The following is a 20,366-nucleotide window of genomic DNA, read 5'->3' as shown; positions in this document are numbered from 1 at the left end:
TCTCTCTCTCTCTCTCTCTCTCTCTCTCTCTCTCTCTCTCTCTCTCTGCCCCTCGGTTTCCTCATCTGTAAAATTGGCATAATAACAGCTCCTACATCACAGGACTATTGTGAGGGTCAAAAGAGTTACCATATGCAAAGTGATTTGGAAATTAAAGTGCTAGATAAATGATAGGTATCATCATCATTGTTGTTGTTATAATTATTATCTAGCAATTAAACTTGGACAGACTTCAACAGATAGTGGAGGATAGAAGGGCCTGTTGTGCTATGGTCCATGAGATCACAAAGAGTCAGACATGACTGAATAACTGGACAATAAGCAATACCTGGAAGGAATATGATACCACCAGACTAGCTTAACTCAGAAACTACCTTTACACTAATGCCCATTTTATTCTCTCTTGGGAATCAACTTGTATTTTTAATAACCACTTTGTACATCTGGCTTTAATATGTTGCATCTCAAATTCTTTTTAATTCTGTTCAAAATAAATGTTAGGTCATCAACATAATGTCAGTGCTTTCAATTTCGAAACCCCTTTTGCCCTCAATGAATAAACATATATATGTATATATACAGATAGGTGTGTATGTGTTAATATGCATACATACATATGCACATATATACGTGTGCATATATACACATATGTGGGGTGTGTATGTATGTATGTACATATAGCAAGATTCTTCTTCAGAGGATCTAGGATGACAATGATCTGGGTATTCCCTCCATTAGGCCAGCTCAGAGCTAACCTATGCCTCCTCATCCTCTGCATTTCTTATCCACAACCTTCCACATTTCCCCAACAGAAGATCCACCTCTGGTGATGGAGCCCTTCTTCTGGGTCATGTTTATCTTCTGTGGATAATAGTGGAACACTTGGACTGTTTGCCTGTCCTTCCTTCTTTCCACATGACTGATGTACCTCCTATTCTAACAATATCTTTTCTCAATGACACTTCTTATGCTATTTCTGAAATGTACTTCTGCCCATCATGCAAATCTCTCCATCACCTTTCCTGTCATCTACCCACAAATTTGATTCTTCGGAAGTAATCTTGTTCCAAGATTTGCAACCATACAGCACCAGAAATCCAAAAAGGGAAAGAAAGGGGAAGTATGTGGGACTAAGAGTAGTACAGGACCCAGCAGAGGAGAGGTCACAGTGAGTTACCCTCTTACTTGCCCCAAACTAAAGCTCAGATCCATTTCACACAACTCTTCTTGAACACCTACCAACATATTTGGCCTGTTAGCAATGTTCTGTTTCACAAAAGATCTTCATTTTCTTTAAAAAAATTCCTAAAACAACTAAGGGGAAACAAAATTAAAACCCTGTAGAAATCTTTTTATAAAAAAACTAAATCAATTAATCATAAGCAACATATATTTATATAACACTTGTTTCATATATATAAAAGAAAAATGGGTCTGAGGAAAAATAGAATAGGCAGGAGACCATCCAAAGGACTGTTTTCAGGTGAAGGAAGGATCTTGAGATCATGCCCTGTGAGGACTGGGTAAAGGATCACAGATTTAGAGCTCGAAAGAAACAACTCTCAACTAGTCTATCCCTTTCATCTTATAGGTGGTGAATCTTAGGCCTGGATAAGTTAAATAATTTGCCCAAGGTCACACAGTTAATCACTCTGCTTGTCCCCAGGGGAAATGGGAAGAGGTGGAAAAGAGTCAAATTTAGGCTTGATATATTGGACAACTTCCTAATGATTAGAACTGCTCCCAAAATGGATCGGGATGCCTTTGAATATGTAATTATCCCTTCCACATCACAACTTCCCCTATTGTGGTTTTGATATATCACAGGTTAGAACAAAAAGTTAAAAAGGAACTTTTGTAGAGTTTTGAGTAAGCCATAGGTGACAAGGCCAGTAGATGACACAGAAACAGTTTAAAAACTCAGAAATGCATAAAATATGTGATTGCATTATATAATAACAATATATTTAATCTTTAAATATCATAAGGGAAGGTCAAAAACTTTTAGGTGGATTTTTCAGATGGGGGGGAGGGGAGGGCAGGGCACAGCGCCACTACCCCCTACGATGTGAAAGGGGTAACTGTAGAGGATTTCTTTAAACAAAAGCTAGGGGATTCTTGTTCAGGTATGAGTTGGACGAAATGGCCTCTGAAGCCCTTCAAACCCCGAAATTCTTTTATTGGTTAAGATGCAGTCTTGACTTCTAATGAGCTTAGATTCATAGGATATTATATAAAATGATAAATACAGCAAGATAGCATCATGAATAATAAGTTATTTGCTATTATTGCCAAAAGTAAAAAAGATAACTTTTCTTTATAATTGGTTATGATTACGATTCAAATTATTTCACTGTATCCTCAGCATAGCACTGGTAGTTAGGTAGTATAACTATGATCACCCCAAAATCACTTATGATGAGATTTAGGCTCCATTTTTTCTAGGGTCATATATTTTTTTTCATTTTTCTTTTCTTTTTTTTTTTTGCCTTTTGGAGGGCAATTGAGGTTAAATAACTTGCCCAAGGTTACACAGCTAGTTTTTTTGTGTGGGTGTTAAGTGTCTGAGGCCGGAACCGAACTCGGGTCCTCCTGACACCAGGGCCAGCACTTTACTCATTGTGCCACCTAGCCGCCCTTGTTTTCATTTTTCAAATGCTTTATTAACTTCTGATTTACATCATTCATTTCTGCTAGATTTTGAGTTACACATTTTCTCCCTGTTTTGCCCCTACCCACTACCCCCAAAATAGCAGTCCCACAGTATATTCCCTCCTCTAATCTGCTCTCTCCCATATCTTCTCTCATACCCCCTTTGACTTTTCCAGTAGGGAATGGTGGATCTCTATGCCCCAGTGCCTGCATATCTTATTTCCCAATTACATATAAAATAGTATTATTAATAGGATATATATATATATATTTAAACATTTAATTTTAAAACTTTGAATTCCAGATTCATTCCCTTCCTCCCTTGTTACCCACTCTTACTGGAAAGATAAACAGTTCAGTATAGGTTGTACATGTGTAGCTTATGCAAGACATTAACATAGTTGATATATATATATATAGATATATATATATATATTTTTTTAAAGCAATTGGGGTTAAGTAACTTGCTCAAGGTAACATGGCCAGGTGTTTCTGGGTGGGTGCTAAGTGTCTGAGCCCAGATTCGATCCCCAGGTCATCCCAACACTGGGGCTATTACTCTTACTCACTGTGCTACCTGGCCGCCCCAACATAGATGATATATTGTAAAAGACTGACTGTATTTACCTCCCTCCTATCCCACCTCCCACTAGTTCTATTCTCTACTTTGATCCCGTCCCTTTTCAAAAGTGGATGCTTCCAACTTCCCTCCCCCCCCAGCCTACCCTCCATTCCATCATCCCCCCTCTCATCCCCTCCCCCCTACTCTCCAGTAGTTTGAAATACCCTATTTAGTGTGTATTTCATTCCCTCCCCGAGCCAAATTCAATGAGAATAAGGTTGACCCATTCCCTTTTGCCTTCCTATTCTTCCCCTCCATTGTAGCCATTTTCCCTTGCCTCTTCTATATGAGATAGTTTACCCCATTCTGTCTCTCCCCATCTCCTCTCATTATATTCCTCTCTCACCTCTTAATTTCACCTTTTAAGTATCATCCCTTCCTATTAAATTGGTCCTGTGCCCTCTATCTATGTCTACCTGTAAACATATATACACACATTCACATATGTATTCATTCGCTCATATACCCATCATATATATATATATATATATATATATATATATATATAACTATTTTCATACTGAGAAAAGTTTCATCAGTTACAATTATCGTTTTTCAATGTAGGAATGTTAATAGTTCCACTTTGATAAGTTCCTTATGGTTTCTTTTCCCTGTTTACCTTCTTATACTTCTCTTGCTTCTTCTATCTGAATGTCAAATTTTCTATTCAACTTCTGGTGTTTTCATCAAGAATGCTTGAAAGTCCTCTATTCCACTGAATGACCATATTTTCCTCTAAAACATGATACTCAGTTTTGCTGGGTAGGTGATTCTTGGTTTTAATCCCAGCTCCTTTGACCTCTGGAATATCATATTCCAAGCCTTTCGATCCCTCAGTGTAGAAGCTGCCAGATCCTGGGTTATCCTGATTGTGTTTCCACAATATTCAAATTGTTTCTTCCTGGCTCCTTGTAATATTCTCTCCTTGATCTGGGAATTTCAGAACCTGGCTGTAATATTCCTAGGCATTTTCTTTTTGGGATCTTTTTCAGGAGGTGATCTTTCAAGCTCTATTTTGCCCTCTGGTTCTAAAACATCAGGGCAGTTTTCCTTGAGAATTTCTTGGAGGATGATTTCTAGGTTCTTACTTTGATCATGGCTTTCAGGTAGTCCAATAATTTTTAAATTATCTCTCCTGGATCTATTTTGCAGGTCAGTGGTTTTTCCAATGAGATATTTCACATTGCCTTCTATTCTTTCATTTGTTTGGATCTGTTTAACAGCATTTTGATTTCTCATAAAGTCATTAGCTTCCATTTGCTCCAATCTAATTCTGAAGGAATGATTCATTGAGCTTTTGAGATTCTTTTTCCATCTGGCAAATTCAGCTTTTTAAGGCATTCTTCTCCTCATTGCCTTTTTGAGCCTCTTTTGCCATTTGAGTTAGTCTGTTTTTTAAGGTGTTATTTTCCTCAGTCAGGCTGTTGACTCTCATTTCATAATTTTCTTGCATTGTTCTCATTTCTCTTCTCAATTTGTCCTCCACTTCTCTTATCTGCTTCTTAAGGTCCTCTATGGCCTGTAACCAGCTCGTATTTTCCTTTGATGTTTTTGGTGCAGGAGTTCTGACTTCACTGTCTTCCTCCTGTTCCATGCTTTGATCCTGTTTGTCCCCAAAATAGGAGTCTAATGTTGGGTTCTTCTGTTTCTTTGTTTCCTCTGTCTGGGCATGGTGCCACTCAATTACTTGACTTTGGGGCTTTTTGTCACAGTAGGACTCTGCTACCAGACGGGGAGCTTCCGTCCCAAACCCTGGGGTTTTCTCAGCTGCTGGAGGTATTAGTTGGGAGCCCCTGCTGAAACCTCCACACCACTCTGGCAAACTGGACACACACCCCAGGACCTCTACCCTATACCACAATCCAGATCCAAGCAGGTTAAAGCAAGAGCGATTACCCCTCAGACTCGTTGCTTGGTCCCCCTACACTCTGCAGGCCAGGAGTTGAAGCTGCCACGTGGCTGCAGTGGCTGCACCACAGCTCTCAGTGGCTTCTCGCCCCAGGGGCAAAAGCCCACTCCCAACTACTGGGTCCCAAAGTCCACACTGCACTGATCTCTCACTTTGTCCTTCACATCTATATGTTGATAAATCTGGAAACGACCACAGCTGCTGGTGATCTGGAGTCCCTCCAGCCGGCTGGTCAGGCCTGCCCTGGGGCTAAAACTTCGTTGTGGAGCTGGGCTTGGCTCCCAGAGCACTGTGCTGGATGATTACTGCCGGCCTGCAGGGCTGTCCTCAGGAGAAGGTTAGCTTCTCTGTGTCATTTTGTGGGTTCTGTAGATCCAAAGTATGTTTAGAGTCCCCTTTTACATGAATTGGGGAAGGTGGAAGCCGGGAGCCACATGGAGAACCTGCTTCTCCTCGGGCACCATCTTCAATGAGAGTAGATTTAATGTGTTGCCAATGAAGAATTATGTAGAAGAAGCAGTGTAAAGGATCCCATGAAGGGGATGTCTGACCAGAGAAGGAGGTTGGCTAGACACATAGTGAGAACAAGAGATGGGTAGTCCAAGTGTTCTGCTGGTATTCATGAAATGCCAAGAATCTACAAAAAGAACCCCAATGTATTGGGAGTTCCTCCTCATGAGGTACTTACTGGAGGATGTGGATATGAGTCACACAGAATGAGAAGGCATGGACGGGTTACCGGCCTCCATGAAAATACAGATTAAATATGTTTTTATAGAATAATAATACAATGAAGGTTTATTGTGTTAATTCCTTCCAGAGGCATTTACATTTTAATACATTAATTATCAATATTGATCCAAAAAGTGTTACTTATACTATCCTCTGCCCTAGCCTACCCAATTTTGCCACTCTTACTGTGTATATGGAAGAAGGCCACATAGGAAGAAGTATCATTTTGAATTTTTTGCTCACCATAGCAACTCATGAAATAGAGAATCATCCCCTACTGTCCAACCTAGAAGTCATATATCTTACTCCTTAGCTAAATTGGTCCTCAGCAAATACAGTCTATCAACAGTATCATACTCAAAGCTTTTTTTTCCAAAATGGCAGAACAACACAGAAGTTTCTGCCTATGAGATATATTCTTCAAGAACAAAAAGAGGGTTACTACACTCCACAATAAGACACAGGAGTAGGGAGGTTTTTGTTTTTTGTTTTTTTACATTTGCAAACAAAACAAAAGCTATCAAAGCTCAAAGGGAAAAAAATCTAATGGTAGAATTTCAAATGTATGCAGGGGCCAAAAGATGTCCTTCAAATAAAGTGACATCTTTGTCACCAGACATGCTCCTGCCTTCAAATAAATGACTACCTACTATATATATATATATTTAAAGCCAGTCATAATTGCTGACAATCCTACAGATAGCTGACCAGTCAGTCACTGATATATAAATTTACATGCTATCCTCCATGAGCAAAAAGCATGATTTTAAAAAGAAATAAATAAAAGACCCTAAAATACCATTGTCATTTCTCTTATTGGCAAATTACTTAAACATTTGCTGAAGAAAAAAAATGAGAACAGAGGCTTACTCTTCCATCACATTGGCCATTCTTGATCCTGAGAAACATTCTTGGATTTTTCACACTTTCAAACATGCAAACCCCAGAGCTGATTTTATGCACTTTCCAGTGGGATTCTTCAGACTGATTTCCTGCACCACTACAGCTCCCGTCAGAGTGGAGGGTCAGCGCCTGGCATAAGCTGGTGGTGAGCAGAATGATCGCACTGTTGTGAAACACACCCTTGAAAGAAATTGATAGAAGGTTTAAATATTAAGTAACAGCCTTGTTCTTCCTTTCATTGTCTAGGATACCTATTCTCTGGCAAATATTCCTGATCTGAGCATCTTAAGAAGAGTAAAATAATATAGCAACAAGAGTGGTAAAATCAAAGTCAGCAGACCAAAGCTCATCTCCCAGCTCTATTATTAACTTCCTACATAACTTTGTGCAAATCACTGAGTCTCTCTGGACTTCTATTTTCTCCTGTAAAAGGAGAAATAAAATGAGCAACTTATAAAGTATTCAGAAAAATGTGGGAAGACTTAAATGAGCTGATGCAAAATAAAGCAAGAAGAACCAGGGGGGAAAAAATCAACACAAGGACTACAACAATGGAAAGGGAAAGAATAATAAAACAAAACTGCATGCAACATAATTATAATGGCCAAAGTTGGCCCCAGAGAAGAGCTGAGAAAATATACTTCTATCCTTCTACTTCAGAGTTGGGAGATTCCCCCCCCCCCCCAGAGCTACATAGCAGTAAGAGCCTCCTCCAGGGACAGTCAGCAGAGAGACCCTGCCCCTGGGACAAACCAGCAGCAAAACTCCACACACTGGGGAGGCCAAAAGGGAGATCCTGCCCCCTCCAGTACAAGCTAGCAGGGAGCCCTGCCCTGCTCCAATGCAAGCCAGTATCTAGGCCCTGAGGCCTAGCATAAGAAATGTGGGACAACGGGGTGGTTAGGTGACACAGTGAATAAAGCAACAACCCTGGAGTCAGGAGGACCTGAGTTCAAATCCAGCCCCAGACACTTAACACTTACTAGCTATGTGACCTTGGGCCTGCCCTTCCCCTCCAAAATAAAAGAAAAAGAAAATCAAAGAAATATGGGACAGTACAGGAGCAGAGTCTAGCTCTCAGCTAAAAACACCAAGCTACAAAATAGGCAGAAATTGTGAGCAAAAAGCAAAAAGAAAGAAAGAAAAAGAACTTGGCTATAGAAAGCTACTATGGTAACAGAGAGAATAAAGGCACAAACAGAAGAAGACAACAGTATCAAAATGGCTATATGTGAAGCTTCAAAGAAAAATGTAATTTGATCTCAGATCGAAAAAGAACTCCTGGAAGAGCTTTAAAAAAGAATTTCCAAAAGCAAATTAGAGAAGTAAATGAAAAATTGGGAAAAGAAATTAGAGTAATGCAAAAGAATCATGAAAAATGAGTCAATAGCTTGGTAAAAGAAACAAAAAAAGAAAATATACAAAAATTCACAAAAGAAAAAAATCCTGGGGTGGCTAGGTGACGCATTGAACAGAGCGTCAGGAGGACCTGAGTACCTGAGTTCAAATCCAGCCTCAGACACTTAACACAAAACTAGCCGTGTGATCTTGGGCAAGTCACAACCCCAACTGCCCTCCAAAAAGCAAAAAAATAAATAAATAAATAAATAAATAAAAGGAAAGGAAAGGAAAAAAAACTCCCTAAAAACAGAATTAGCCAAATAGAAAAGGAGGTACAAAAGCTCACTAAAGAAAATAATACTTCAAAAATTAGAATTTGGCAAGTGGAAGCTAATGACTATATGAGACATCAAGTTACCATAAAAGAGTCCCAAAAAAGAAGGAAATGTGAAATTTCTCACTGGAAAAACAACTGACCTGGAAAGTAGAAATAGGAAGGATCATTTAAAAATTACTATACTATCTGAAAGCCATGATTTAAAAAAAAAAAAAAGACCTGGACATCATCTTTCAAGTAATTATCAAGGAAAACTTCCCTGATATCATAGAACTGAAGGGCAAAATAGAAATTGAAAGAATCCACTGATCACAACCTGAAAGAGCTTCCAAAATGAAAACTCCCAGAAACATCATACTTAACTGACAATCAATTGGGAATCTAGAAAATTCCCACAACTCAAACCAAAGAAACTTTCTTGAGATTTTTAGTGGGTTTTGAGGGAAAGAAGGCAAATTTGGTTCCAAAACAAATGTTCTACTGCCTATAATTATTTATACTGATTTATCCACTACCAAGGCAAAGAGTCATGGGATTTTAGAGCTAAATGAGACCTTGGAAGTCATTAAGTTTAGTCCTCTCATTCTACTCATGAAGAAACTAGGTTCGGAGTGGTTAAATGATTTGTAGGGATTTTAATCAGTCAACTAGCAATTATCAACCCTACATTATGTGCCAGGAACTAGATTAAGTGCTGGAGGCATTGTGCTAAGAACTGAAACTTTATAGGTCATTCATTGCAACCTCATTTTACAAATGAAGAAACTGAGGCTGAAAAACATGAAATGACTTGCCCAAGGTCACATAGGTAATATATGATAGTCAAGATTTGAATCCATATCCTGTGTTCCAAAGTTCTATGCATTTGCCACTGAACCATGTCCTGAAAGTAGTCACTGAAACTAGTGGTAGAACTAGAACCCAAGTTTCCTGAATCTAAATCCAAGTCCTTCCTACTACACCACATCCACACCCCTAAAAGAACATTCTAATGCACTGCAATAATATTTTATAGCCGTATATTTAAACACTTGTCAATTTTCAGGGTAGTTTTGTCTTGACAAATGTACAGGTTTTTAACATTTTTTTATGACTTTTTATGCTTAAGTTCAAAAAGACTTAAAAAAGCACGAACCTTAATTTGTTATTCACTAAGCTTATATAACATGAAAAACTTTAAAGATTATTATTCAGTTAAAAACATGGAACCTACAAATCTGATAAGCTTTCAAATTTAGATTTTCCCATCTCCCCATAATGTCTCCCATTTTTATTCCTTCAGTCATAATTCTAACTTTTAGCTTCTATTATATGAGACATTACTCTGATCACAATTCAACTATGTGCTAATCTCTTAGCCCTGTTGTCCTCAACCAATGGATGAAAAAAAAAAAAGAGCAGAATTTTCTGGGAACACATACATTGGGTAGCAGATATCCCTAAATCCTAGTTTATGCAAAATATTATGGCAGGAGACATGAGCGCCACCTAGTGGGAAACTTTCTGACTTCTACAAAATGATTTCAATTACTGATGTTTTCTTCAAATTGAGGAAGGTAAACAAACCATTGTTACCATTTTCTTCAGATCACTTTCTTCCATCCTACCTTAGCATATACCATAAATTCTTTTGAGAGCCCTGCATAGCTGTCCCTTGATTCATCAGCTACTTTGCCTTGATGATTGAAAGCAACTGTGTGACCAGGGACCATGACTGATTCCAGAATTGCACAACGATTGGGCAAATAGATCACTCTAAGTTCACATGGAGCTCCACCATTGGTCTAGAATAGAAAATTTTAATTAGTGAAATGAAATAAATCAAAGAACTAAAGTTTATGTGGTGATCTGTAACACACAGCCTGAATCTAAGCCCATAAAGGGTTTTATTTTTTTTACAATTTCATTGTCCCATAGTAATAGAGATGTTGGTGTTGTCCATGATAGAGCACCATCTTCAAACATATCATTCTTCAGCACACCTAAGATCCATGCATGCAGGGCAAGTACAATGTGATATATCATAATCTACTTCTAAAACTTGTCTAATATAAATAATGGTCATTAGAAGGAATTCTCCTTATTGTGCTGAATTATAGCACCTAAAGTGATCTTAAAGAGTCACTTAGCTAATACTTCTTCCTGTAGGTGGTATAGATACATATGAAACTTACATTGTTAGGTATTCTATAATGCCTAGATAATTCTATAATATTCTATAAAGCTTTATACAGTAGAAAGAGCATTGGCTCTGAAGTCAAAAGACAGAAGTCCAAATCTTGTCCCTGAGACTCCCTGTGTAACTGTGGACGAGTCATTTAAATTTCTTGGTCCTCAGTTTCCTAATCTGTAAAATGAAGAGGGTAAAATTAAAAGGTTTCTGATGTCCCTCCCACATCTACGTCCATTTTAATCTTAATTTATTTCAACTAATTGTCTTTAAATCACACTTGTTAAATAAATTGCTCATTTTCTATTCAAAACCTTTTGACTTAGCAAGAAAGAAACAATGATTGCAAAGATGAGAAATACACAGATGAACAAAAAATTAAATCAGAAATTTGAACAAAATTATTTAATAAAAACAATTATTTCCACTTTGTTCTTAAAAGATGAGAAGTATTAGTATCCTGTGGAAATAAAAAATAACAACATACCATCCCAGTGGCCATTCCAGAGACATTATCAAGGCCAAGAGAAAGATTTCTTGTCTGATGACTTTGGAAAATGCATATATTTCCTCTGTTGACAATAACATCAAAGAGACCTTTAAAAAAACATTTTAGATGTTGATTTTTTTTCTTTATAAAGTACTTTTAATTTTATTAGGCTGAATTTAAGGTATACCAGAAAAGAAAGAATATTTCCATATATTAAGGAGAACAGAGGTTTACATGTGAAAACCTAAATCTGTATTATGTATAGCTTGCTTTTAAAAAACAAAAAAAAATTATATAGAAACATTTTCATTTTAAATACATTTTATATCTTTCATTTTTACATAGCCAAAATTTTCCCCATTATCCATGCTCCCAAAGTCATTCCATATAACAAACAATATGCGTTTAAGCAAAAAAAAAAAAAAAGGAGGAAAAAATCAGCAAATCCAATACATATATTAAAGAGTCTGAAAATATATTTAGTGTTCCACATCCACATATGTCACACCCATGCCCCATCCCCTGCAAAGTAGTGGGGTAGAGGTGTCTTCTCATATCTCTTCTTTGGATTCATTCTTGTTCTTTATCATTTTGCAACATTCACTTTTTTTGTAGTAGTTGTAGTTGGCCTTTTCATCTACATTGATGCAGGCATTATGTATATCAACACATTATTTTCAAAACTGTCTGGCTATCTGTTTTCTTCTGAACTTCCTTCAGTTCTCTTTTACATATTTAAAAAATATTTCAATAACAATATTTTCTGTTCTTTTCCTTTCTTTTTTGACAATCATCACTAATTGCCTCAGTTCCACCAAATTCCCCTTCTAAATTAAAGAAAAATGCAATCCTTGTAAAAAATAGAGGCATGCAAAAAAATCATATATTTGATATATCTAAAAATAAACAGTTCACTTTTATGAAAACCTTTTTCTTTCAAAAATACATATTGCAAGTTTGTTTCTCATACTATCAGTTGCTATAGAATTCTCAGATTAAACATTCTTCATTAGCTGAAGGAACCATCAGGTCTGGATTACAAATCATATAGACTATTCATGGAAAATTTTTAATTCAAAAGTCACTTTCCACTGTAACTCAGTATGTTCCTGAACCACTTCTCTGACATATCAGGGCATGCAAATGAATTTTAATACGAATAAAGTATTAAAAAAATAAAACAAACAACACATGCTATATTCCAAACCAATTGAAATAACTTGGGGATTAACAACTGGTTTCAATTTTACACACCAATGCTCCCTTCCAGCTAGATTTGGCCATTATTCAGAACTGACAAATTGCTACAAGATTCATTTTTCTTGCAACAAAGAGCAATGACTACCATCTTTTTTTTTTTTAATAAAAGCAATTCAAAGGTTGAGGAGTCGATTTAGGAAATGCAATTTTTTAGACCTCCAAGCCCTCCAAGTATAAAAGTCTTCCAAAATTCTACAAATGACTTCAGTAAGGGTCTCCAGAAAGAAATACCTTCTTTTCCTCGATTACCAATATAGTCTATTTCAGGCATGTTTCACATAGGTTGCCAGTAACTGCTTATATAAAATGAACTAGAAAGCTGTTACAATTACCTGAAAATTTAAGCCCCATCCAAACAATCATTTTTATTTAAAATTAAACATATAATTATCTAAGGTTTCCACTGCATACATATATGCCAAGTCAAAGGTAAACAAATGTGGGATTACTTGTCCAGAATATGCACAATCTTAAATATCAGGTCTTATATAAAAAATTTTTAATGGCAGTCCAAAACTGGTGAGAATTTCAGATGGTATATAAATGAACTTATATTAAATGAGCCCTTCTTTCCAAAGGTGAAAAACTTGTACATAAACTAAACACTACTCCTCACTGCGAGGGTGCTGCTTAATTAAACTCTAATTTATTTTTATCTTAATAATAAAATGGTTCTTAATGACAGAGAATTAAAGATCTTCATAAAATGAAACCACATTGATGATACTCCTGGGGGGACAGAGGAGAATGAGAAAAATCTATCAAGCAGAGATTTTGATTTCTCATTCTGGTCCTGACATGAACTCTTTTGTTGACCTTGGGCAAATCATTTAGTGTCACTCTCCCCATGCTCTCATCTGTGAAATCAGGGCAAGAATTCTCAGAAGACTGTTGTTCTGAATGATTTGCTAATTGTGTGGACTAATGAATTAATGATGGAAAATACATTTGAAAAACAGAGAAGGGTTACTAAAATTGTGCTGAGAATAATTATAATTTCTTATATTACATCCTATTTTGATCTAATGAATTCACATAAATATAAAAAAAAATGATGTCCTTTAATACCGTGATCTGAATCAGTAAAAGTACAAAAACACAATTATATAAGTTTTTGGATAAAGTTACTCCAGACATTTTTACTGGATAAGCCCCCCTTCTGTCCATGCTTGGAATGCTCTCCCTCCTCATCTCCACCTCTTGGCTTCCCTAGCTTCTTTCAAGTCCCAGCTAAAATCACACATTCTACAAGAAGGGTTTTCTGATTCTGCTTAATTATAGTGTCTTCCGTCTGTTGAGTATTTTCAATCTACCCAGTATGTAGCTTGCATACACATACTTGTTTGCTTTTTTCTCTATTAGAATTTGAGATCCTTGAGAGTATGAATTGCCTTCTGCCTTCCTGTGTGTCCCCAGTGCTTAGCAAAGTAATGAGCCTGGCACATGATAAGAGCTTAATAAGTGTTTATTGACTGACTTACTTCATTTAAAAGTCAATAAATGATCCACATCATTCTTGATTTAAGTCTGTCAAAAATATCAAACTCTGAGCCAAATTTCTTTCATTATAACTACTTGTAGATGTAAATAAAATGTGTTGGGAGAGTCAAAACACACTAAGGAATATCCTTCATTCTGTTCTTTCTGAAGTGTGATGTGAAGGAGTATGATATATCTAAAATCAACATCTAATTATTTAGTCCATATGAAGAGGCTCTAATCATGTTACATACTAAAAACTCCAATCATGATACTTACTGCTAACTCTAATCATGTTCCTTACTACAAACTCTATTCATACTCCTTACTAAAAATTCCAATCATGATACTTACTACAAACTCTACTCATGTAACTTTCTATAAGCTCTAATCATATTACTTAACATAAACTCCAATCACGATAGTTCTTCAGTAGAGGAAATATTCTGCAGCCAATGTGTTTCTCCTAGCATCTTTTCATTGTCTTTCAGATCACTCTACAGCATTAGTTCCTTAGAGGTTGTGGCATTACAAGATTTACAAACATCATTGAAAGAAAACTGATACAAAAGATAAGGTTTTTTCACCCAGGAGCAAGTCAGAATCATTAAACACGCTGCTCAATTGCTCAAATTCAGTCTAATCAACTCTCTTACTCCTATTCAGTTCTGGAACTAACTCAATGTCTAACTGCACTATCTGTCTAAAATCTATGTGCTAAAATAATACTTTAGTGGACTAGCCTATCAACTAAATGTCTTGACAACTGGCTTTTATCAAAAACTGAGTTTTTCTTTATGGGCTGTTCAGAATGCTGGAGAATCATGAACTATAAGATTCTGAGGGTCTTCTTCACCTATAAATCTAGGATCCTATGAACCTCATTTGCCAATGTGCTATATAAGGAAGGTGAAGTGAAAAGTAAAACGAAATCAGGAAAAATCAGCTGGAACAGACCAAGTATGTGCCAAAGAAATATTATAAATCTTTTAAAGTAATCATGGACCTCACTGAGGAGGTCCTGTAATGTCCTGGGCTTTGATGTAATCAGCTCAACATTGTTCACAAACAGGAACATCCCTCGCCATCTCTAGGGAATCCTTTTTGTGGACCATGTACAGGGCATCCATGACAGTAGAAGGGAACAAACATCTCTGAAGAGCATACATTTCTCTATCGAGTGTTTGACCTTAATAAGATAGTTGTCGAACAAAGGGTTGGTTTCTCTGTAGTTTTATTTATCATTTGCATTCCGCATGATCTTCCCAAAGGTATGAAAGATTCCTGGAGAGAGGCAGTCTAGTGGGAAAGCCTTAGCTCTAGATGCAGAAAACCTAGGTTCATATTCTACCTCACCGTCTGTTACACTGGACAAGTCACTTAACCTCCCTGTGTCAATTTCCTCATCTGTAAAGTGAGGCATGAGGAAGGGGAAGGGGAAAGGGATAATGGGGGCCTATGAACAACATGGCCTATGATGTGCCTTCCAATTCTCAATCTATGATCTTATAAACCTTGTTGGAGGAGAGCCCTTAATGCAAGAGGCATGCTAATAAATGTTTCAATTGGCTCTCTCTCTCTTTCATATGCATCATATATATTCTTATCAGTGATATATAGCAGTATTTTAAATATATTATATAAAATGTTTATATATTATATTTAAATACATTTCATATATTCATATACATTTTATGTAGAGAGATATACATATAGATATGTATTGATACAGCAGATAGAGTGCTAGGCTTGGAATGAGGAAGACTCATCTTCTTGGGTTGAATTCCAGCCTCAGACACTTAATAGTTATGTGATTCTGAACAAATCACTTTGCCCCATTTGCTTCAGCTCCTCATCTGTTAAATGGGTTGGAGAAGGAAATGACAAACCACTCTAGTCTCTTTGCCAAGAAAACCCCAAATGGGGTCATGAAAAGTCAGACACAACTGAAGCAAATCAACAAAGTACACATATACTTTATGCATGACACATTTTGAGTTTAATCTGCATTATCAACATTTTCTCCATCATACCCTTAAATCTAGAAATCAACAAAATTAATTAAGCCCTGATTTGTAGCATTTGCTGATTTCCAAGGTGTAAATGCTTATACTGAAAATTTAACAACTGACTCAAGATGGAAGAAGGTATCCCCAGCGCATCACTACTTAAGACTATATTTTGTTCTCTTGAATCAAACACTTTTGCTATAATTTTAAAAATAATATTTAATTTTCTCTAAACCATTCAATCAATTACGTGACTGTGAAGATGAAATCTGCTCTAGTGAATCATATGAAAAAGTTTACCTGGTTTCCTTCTAAATCTCACAAAGAAGACTCTGAATTTACCTGTGAATCACACTCATAAAGGTTTTACAGGAGTTTCCTTATCTTTGTAGGAAAGTAGGGCCTATGAGCCAGTATTTAATTCGAGTTCTCAATCACCTTTTAGGGAGTAATGAGATCACCTCTGACTAATTCCCCTTCTTTTCCCCATCTAGAGATACCTTGTAAAAATGGTTGCTCCCTGCAATGCTTTCAAGATTGAATTGCCTCCAGAACAGATGCCTTTGGTGGGCATTTGTTCTATTCTAGTTTCTCACTATTTCTCACTTTAACTTCTTCACTGGTATTTCAAGTTTGCCTTGAAGCACACTGACAATTGAGATTCAGAGAATCATAGATTAGTCAGTCAAAAGTGAGTCAACAAGAATCTACTAAAAGCTTACCAGTGTAAGCCAGGCAGTGTCCTAAGCACTGAGTTTATAACAAATACAAAGCACATTCCTTTTAACTCAAGGGATCACATTAAACTGGGGGTGGGGAAAGGGGGGTAAGAAGGAGACAACACAGACACAACTATGTAGATACAAGATATTTACCTGGTAAAAAGAAGGTAATCTCAGGGTAGGCACTGAAGGAGGGAGTGGGGCATGGAATGGATGGGGCAGAGAAGGAAAGACTTCTACTTGGGAATGAATCTTGAAGGAAGCCTAGATGCAGAGATGAGGAGAAAAAGCATTCTAGGCATAGATTTGGGGGGAGGAGGGGATCCAACAAAAAGTCATTGTGTCAGGAGATAGAATGTCAAGTGTGAGGAAAAGCAATGTAGCCAGTGTTGGTGGGTCATCTATTATGTGAAGGGGAGTAAATTGTATGAAGGATGGAAAATTCAAACAGTCTCTGAAATGTTGAACACAGCATTTTGTAGTTTACCCTGGAAATAACAAGTCTCTGAAATTTATTGAGTGGAGGACATAGAGGAGTTGAATAACATGGTCAGAACTGCAATCCTGGAAAATCCCTTTGGCAGATGAATAGAAGAATGGATCACAGTGGAGAGACAGCAAGCAGGGAGACTACTTGATGAGAAGACTGCTGAAATGGTCTAGGCATTAAGTGATGAGGGCTTGAACCAAGCTGGTAACTGGGAATGGAAAAAAAGGGATGTAAACAAGAGAAGTCTTAAAGGTAGAAAGGATAAGATGACAAGAGATTGGGCATATGAGATAAATATGAGAGAACAGACAATATGACCCTGAAGTTGTGGGCACCGGTGACCCTCGACAGTAATAGTGAAGTTTAGAAAACATGAAAGTATTTAGTGAAATAGACTGATTTCTAAATCTGTACATGTTAAGTTTGAGATATTTATGAAATATTCAGTTAAATATATACAAAAGGAGTCATGATGAGAGGCTAGAGCTCAGGAAAGAGACTAGGGCTGAATATATATATATATATATATATATATATATATATATATAAAGCTGGGATTCATTTGCATAGAGATGATAATAAATTGATTGAAGGTAAAGAGATAACCAAGCAAGAAAGTATAGAGGAAAAAGTAAACAAAGCCCAGGAGCTATAATGTTAAAGGGTTAAGAAGATCTTCCCTACCCCTTAATAGGCCTATGTGACCTGCTTTGAGCTCTGGCCCAGCTCACAGTTGTGATACATCCTGAGGGACAAAACTTATTGGGGGAGGGAAGCTTGCTTAGAGGAAGCCTGCTTGTAGGAAGGCTTTCACACCTTTTGCTAATATAGACATTGAATCACAAAGGTTGTGATGCCTTCTGGCTCTGAGAAGTGTATATATACTCTGAGTTGTATTTTGCTTTGGAGGCTTGCTTATGAGGACTTGGGATTCTCTGGATGAGATTCTGAGTGGCCATATGTTCGGAGTTCCCTGACTGCTCAGATGTAAAGGCTCTCTCAATCCAGGAATGTATATAAAGTGTATTGCAATATTGCTTTGATTCAGGTAGTCAGAGATCTGTTTCTTGGACTTTATTTCTTTGCTTGCATTTTCTCTGTATTTTTTCTGAAGTTGAGGGTGCTAACTTTTCCCCTGAACTAGTGAATGTGATTTGAAAAGACAGTTGATCCCTTACACAGCTATTTTTCTTAGTAAAGCAGATCTAAGAACCTATGCTAGCAGCCATCCCGGATATGCCAGAGTAGTTGCTGCTACAGGAGCCAGGAAAGAGCAAAGGTGTATGTAGAAGGGTTTGCCCTGGTAAGGAGAAGGTGAAGTGAGTAGAGAGTGCTAGAAGATATCTGAGTGATATGAGAAGGGGAAGAGGAGAAACATGGAGCTTTCAGTTAATGGCCTACATTTTATTAGATGAGAAGCTAGAAAAACAAGGATCTTAAAAACAAATACTTCAAGCCCCTCGTTTGACAGATGATAGAACAGACCAGAGAGGATGTGCCTAGACCACAGCCACATGGAGTGTCAGAATATAGACTTGAAACAAGGCCCTCTGATACAAAATACAGTACCTCTTCCCACTGCCCCGGGATGTCTCAAAAATAATGGTTCTTTGTCACTGGGTAAAGAAAAAAAGCTGGTTAGAGAAACATGGACATATTTGTTCCACCATTCATCTATCTCTGTGTTGTCTTTCTCTCGGTATTATCACCATTCTCTGGTACTGAAAGAACTGACAGATATGATTGCTGAGCCCCTGTCAGTTATACTTGAGTGATCAAAGGGAAATGGAAAATTACCACAAAACTAAAGAACAATCTCAATTTAAAAAAAAAAAAAAAGGAAGAGAAAAATGTGTGAAAATTATAGCCTAGTGAGCTCGATTCAAATCCTGGAAAAATTCTCAAATGGATCATAGAGATGATTGGTGAACATCCTAAAAGCTAAGCAGTGATTATGAAGAGCATGGCTTAAGCTTATTGGCTAACTTACTGACTTTTTAAAAAATAAGTCATGCCAGAGTAACCTCCTTTGCTCTTTTAACAAGATCACTAGATTAGACAAATAGGGAAATGATGTAGATAGAGCTTATCTATATGTTAGCAAAACTTTGATAACATACCTTAAACTATTCTAGTGGAGAAGATCTATAGATATGGAAAAAGTGATAATATAATTAAATGAAATCAAGACTGATTGGATGACTAGATTCTCAGAGTTAATGGTTCAATGACAATGAGGTGGAAGGTCTTCAGTGTGGTATTTTAGGGAATCTGTGTCTGACCCTGTGTTGTTCAACATTTTTTTTAATCAGTGGCTTGGATAAAGGCCTAGGTGACATTCACCAAATTTACAGATAATGCAGAGTTAAGAGGGTTAGCTAACATACTGGACAATGAAGTCAGGATCCAAAAAGATCTTTATAAGACAGGGCAAAGGGCTAAGTCTAATAAGACAAAATTTACAGGGTTAAATGTAAAGTCTAACATCCCATAGTAAAACAAACAAACAAAAACTTTACAAGTACCAGGTGGATAAAATATGGTTAGAGAGCTGTTCTGAAAAAGATCTAGAGGTTTCAGTGGAATGCAAGGTCAGTATGAGTTAGCTAATGAAATCTTCTACTGAACTAAGAGAAGTAAAATTTCCAAGAAGAGGCAGGTGATAGTTCTCCAGTGATTTTCCCTAACAGATCTCAACTGAAGTATTTTATTTTGTTCTGGTAGCCATAGTTTAAAAAAAATTGGTGAGGAGCCTGAATTCTATGTCAGATATGGATTGGTTAAAGAAAGTTAACATTTATAATATATAATAAAAGAAGGAATTTGACTTGTTCTGTTTAGTCCTAGAGGGCAGAACCATTTCAAAGAGTCAACTGAGGTTTAAAATCTCAAAGAAACTTCCTAACATATAGAACTATCCAAAAGTTAAACAGGCAGCCTTGAGAGTGGTTTTCCCCCTTGTTGGAAGCATTGAAGCAAAGAATAATTGACTGCCTGTCAGATGTATTATGGTGCTGATTCCTTTCATGGCAGAATTATACTGGGATCCATTCCATGTGACTGAGTTAGATCACATGCAACTTTCTGCAGTCTTTTTTTTTTTCCAGTTTCTCTGTTTTTTACTTTTCTACAATATAATATGGTGCTTAATTTTCTGTCTTCCACATCCTTCTACAAATTAATCTATAAAAACTTCTAGCCAAGATGACTTCATGAACAGGAGGTAGAACACTCAATTGTCATATTCCTA

At 36.9% G+C, this 20,366-nt stretch overlaps 1 protein-coding gene across 1 annotated transcript in view; it reads right to left on the bottom strand.

Annotated features, from left to right (window-relative positions):
- Positions 1–20,366, bottom strand: part of LOC138170116 (lipoxygenase homology domain-containing protein 1-like) — a 657,842-nt gene that overhangs the window by 573,462 nt on the left and 64,014 nt on the right. Inside the window, exons 12-14 of the mRNA XM_069099511.1 lie at positions 11,154–11,263; positions 10,104–10,280; positions 6,786–6,998 (exon numbers count right to left, since the gene is read on the bottom strand). Of these exons, the coding sequence (XP_068955612.1) occupies positions 6,786–6,998; positions 10,104–10,280; positions 11,154–11,263 (500 nt within the window). The remainder of the gene's footprint in view (positions 1–6,785; positions 6,999–10,103; positions 10,281–11,153; positions 11,264–20,366) is intronic.

Source organism: Petaurus breviceps, unplaced genomic scaffold, assembly GCF_028583685.1.
Source record: "Petaurus breviceps papuanus isolate PSGF00001 unplaced genomic scaffold, PetGlider_PUasm1.0 38, whole genome shotgun sequence".
NCBI lineage: Eukaryota > Metazoa > Chordata > Mammalia > Diprotodontia > Petauridae > Petaurus > Petaurus breviceps.
The sequence above is the reverse complement of the archived record's forward strand: the minus strand, read 5'-3'. Positions and strand labels throughout refer to the sequence as shown.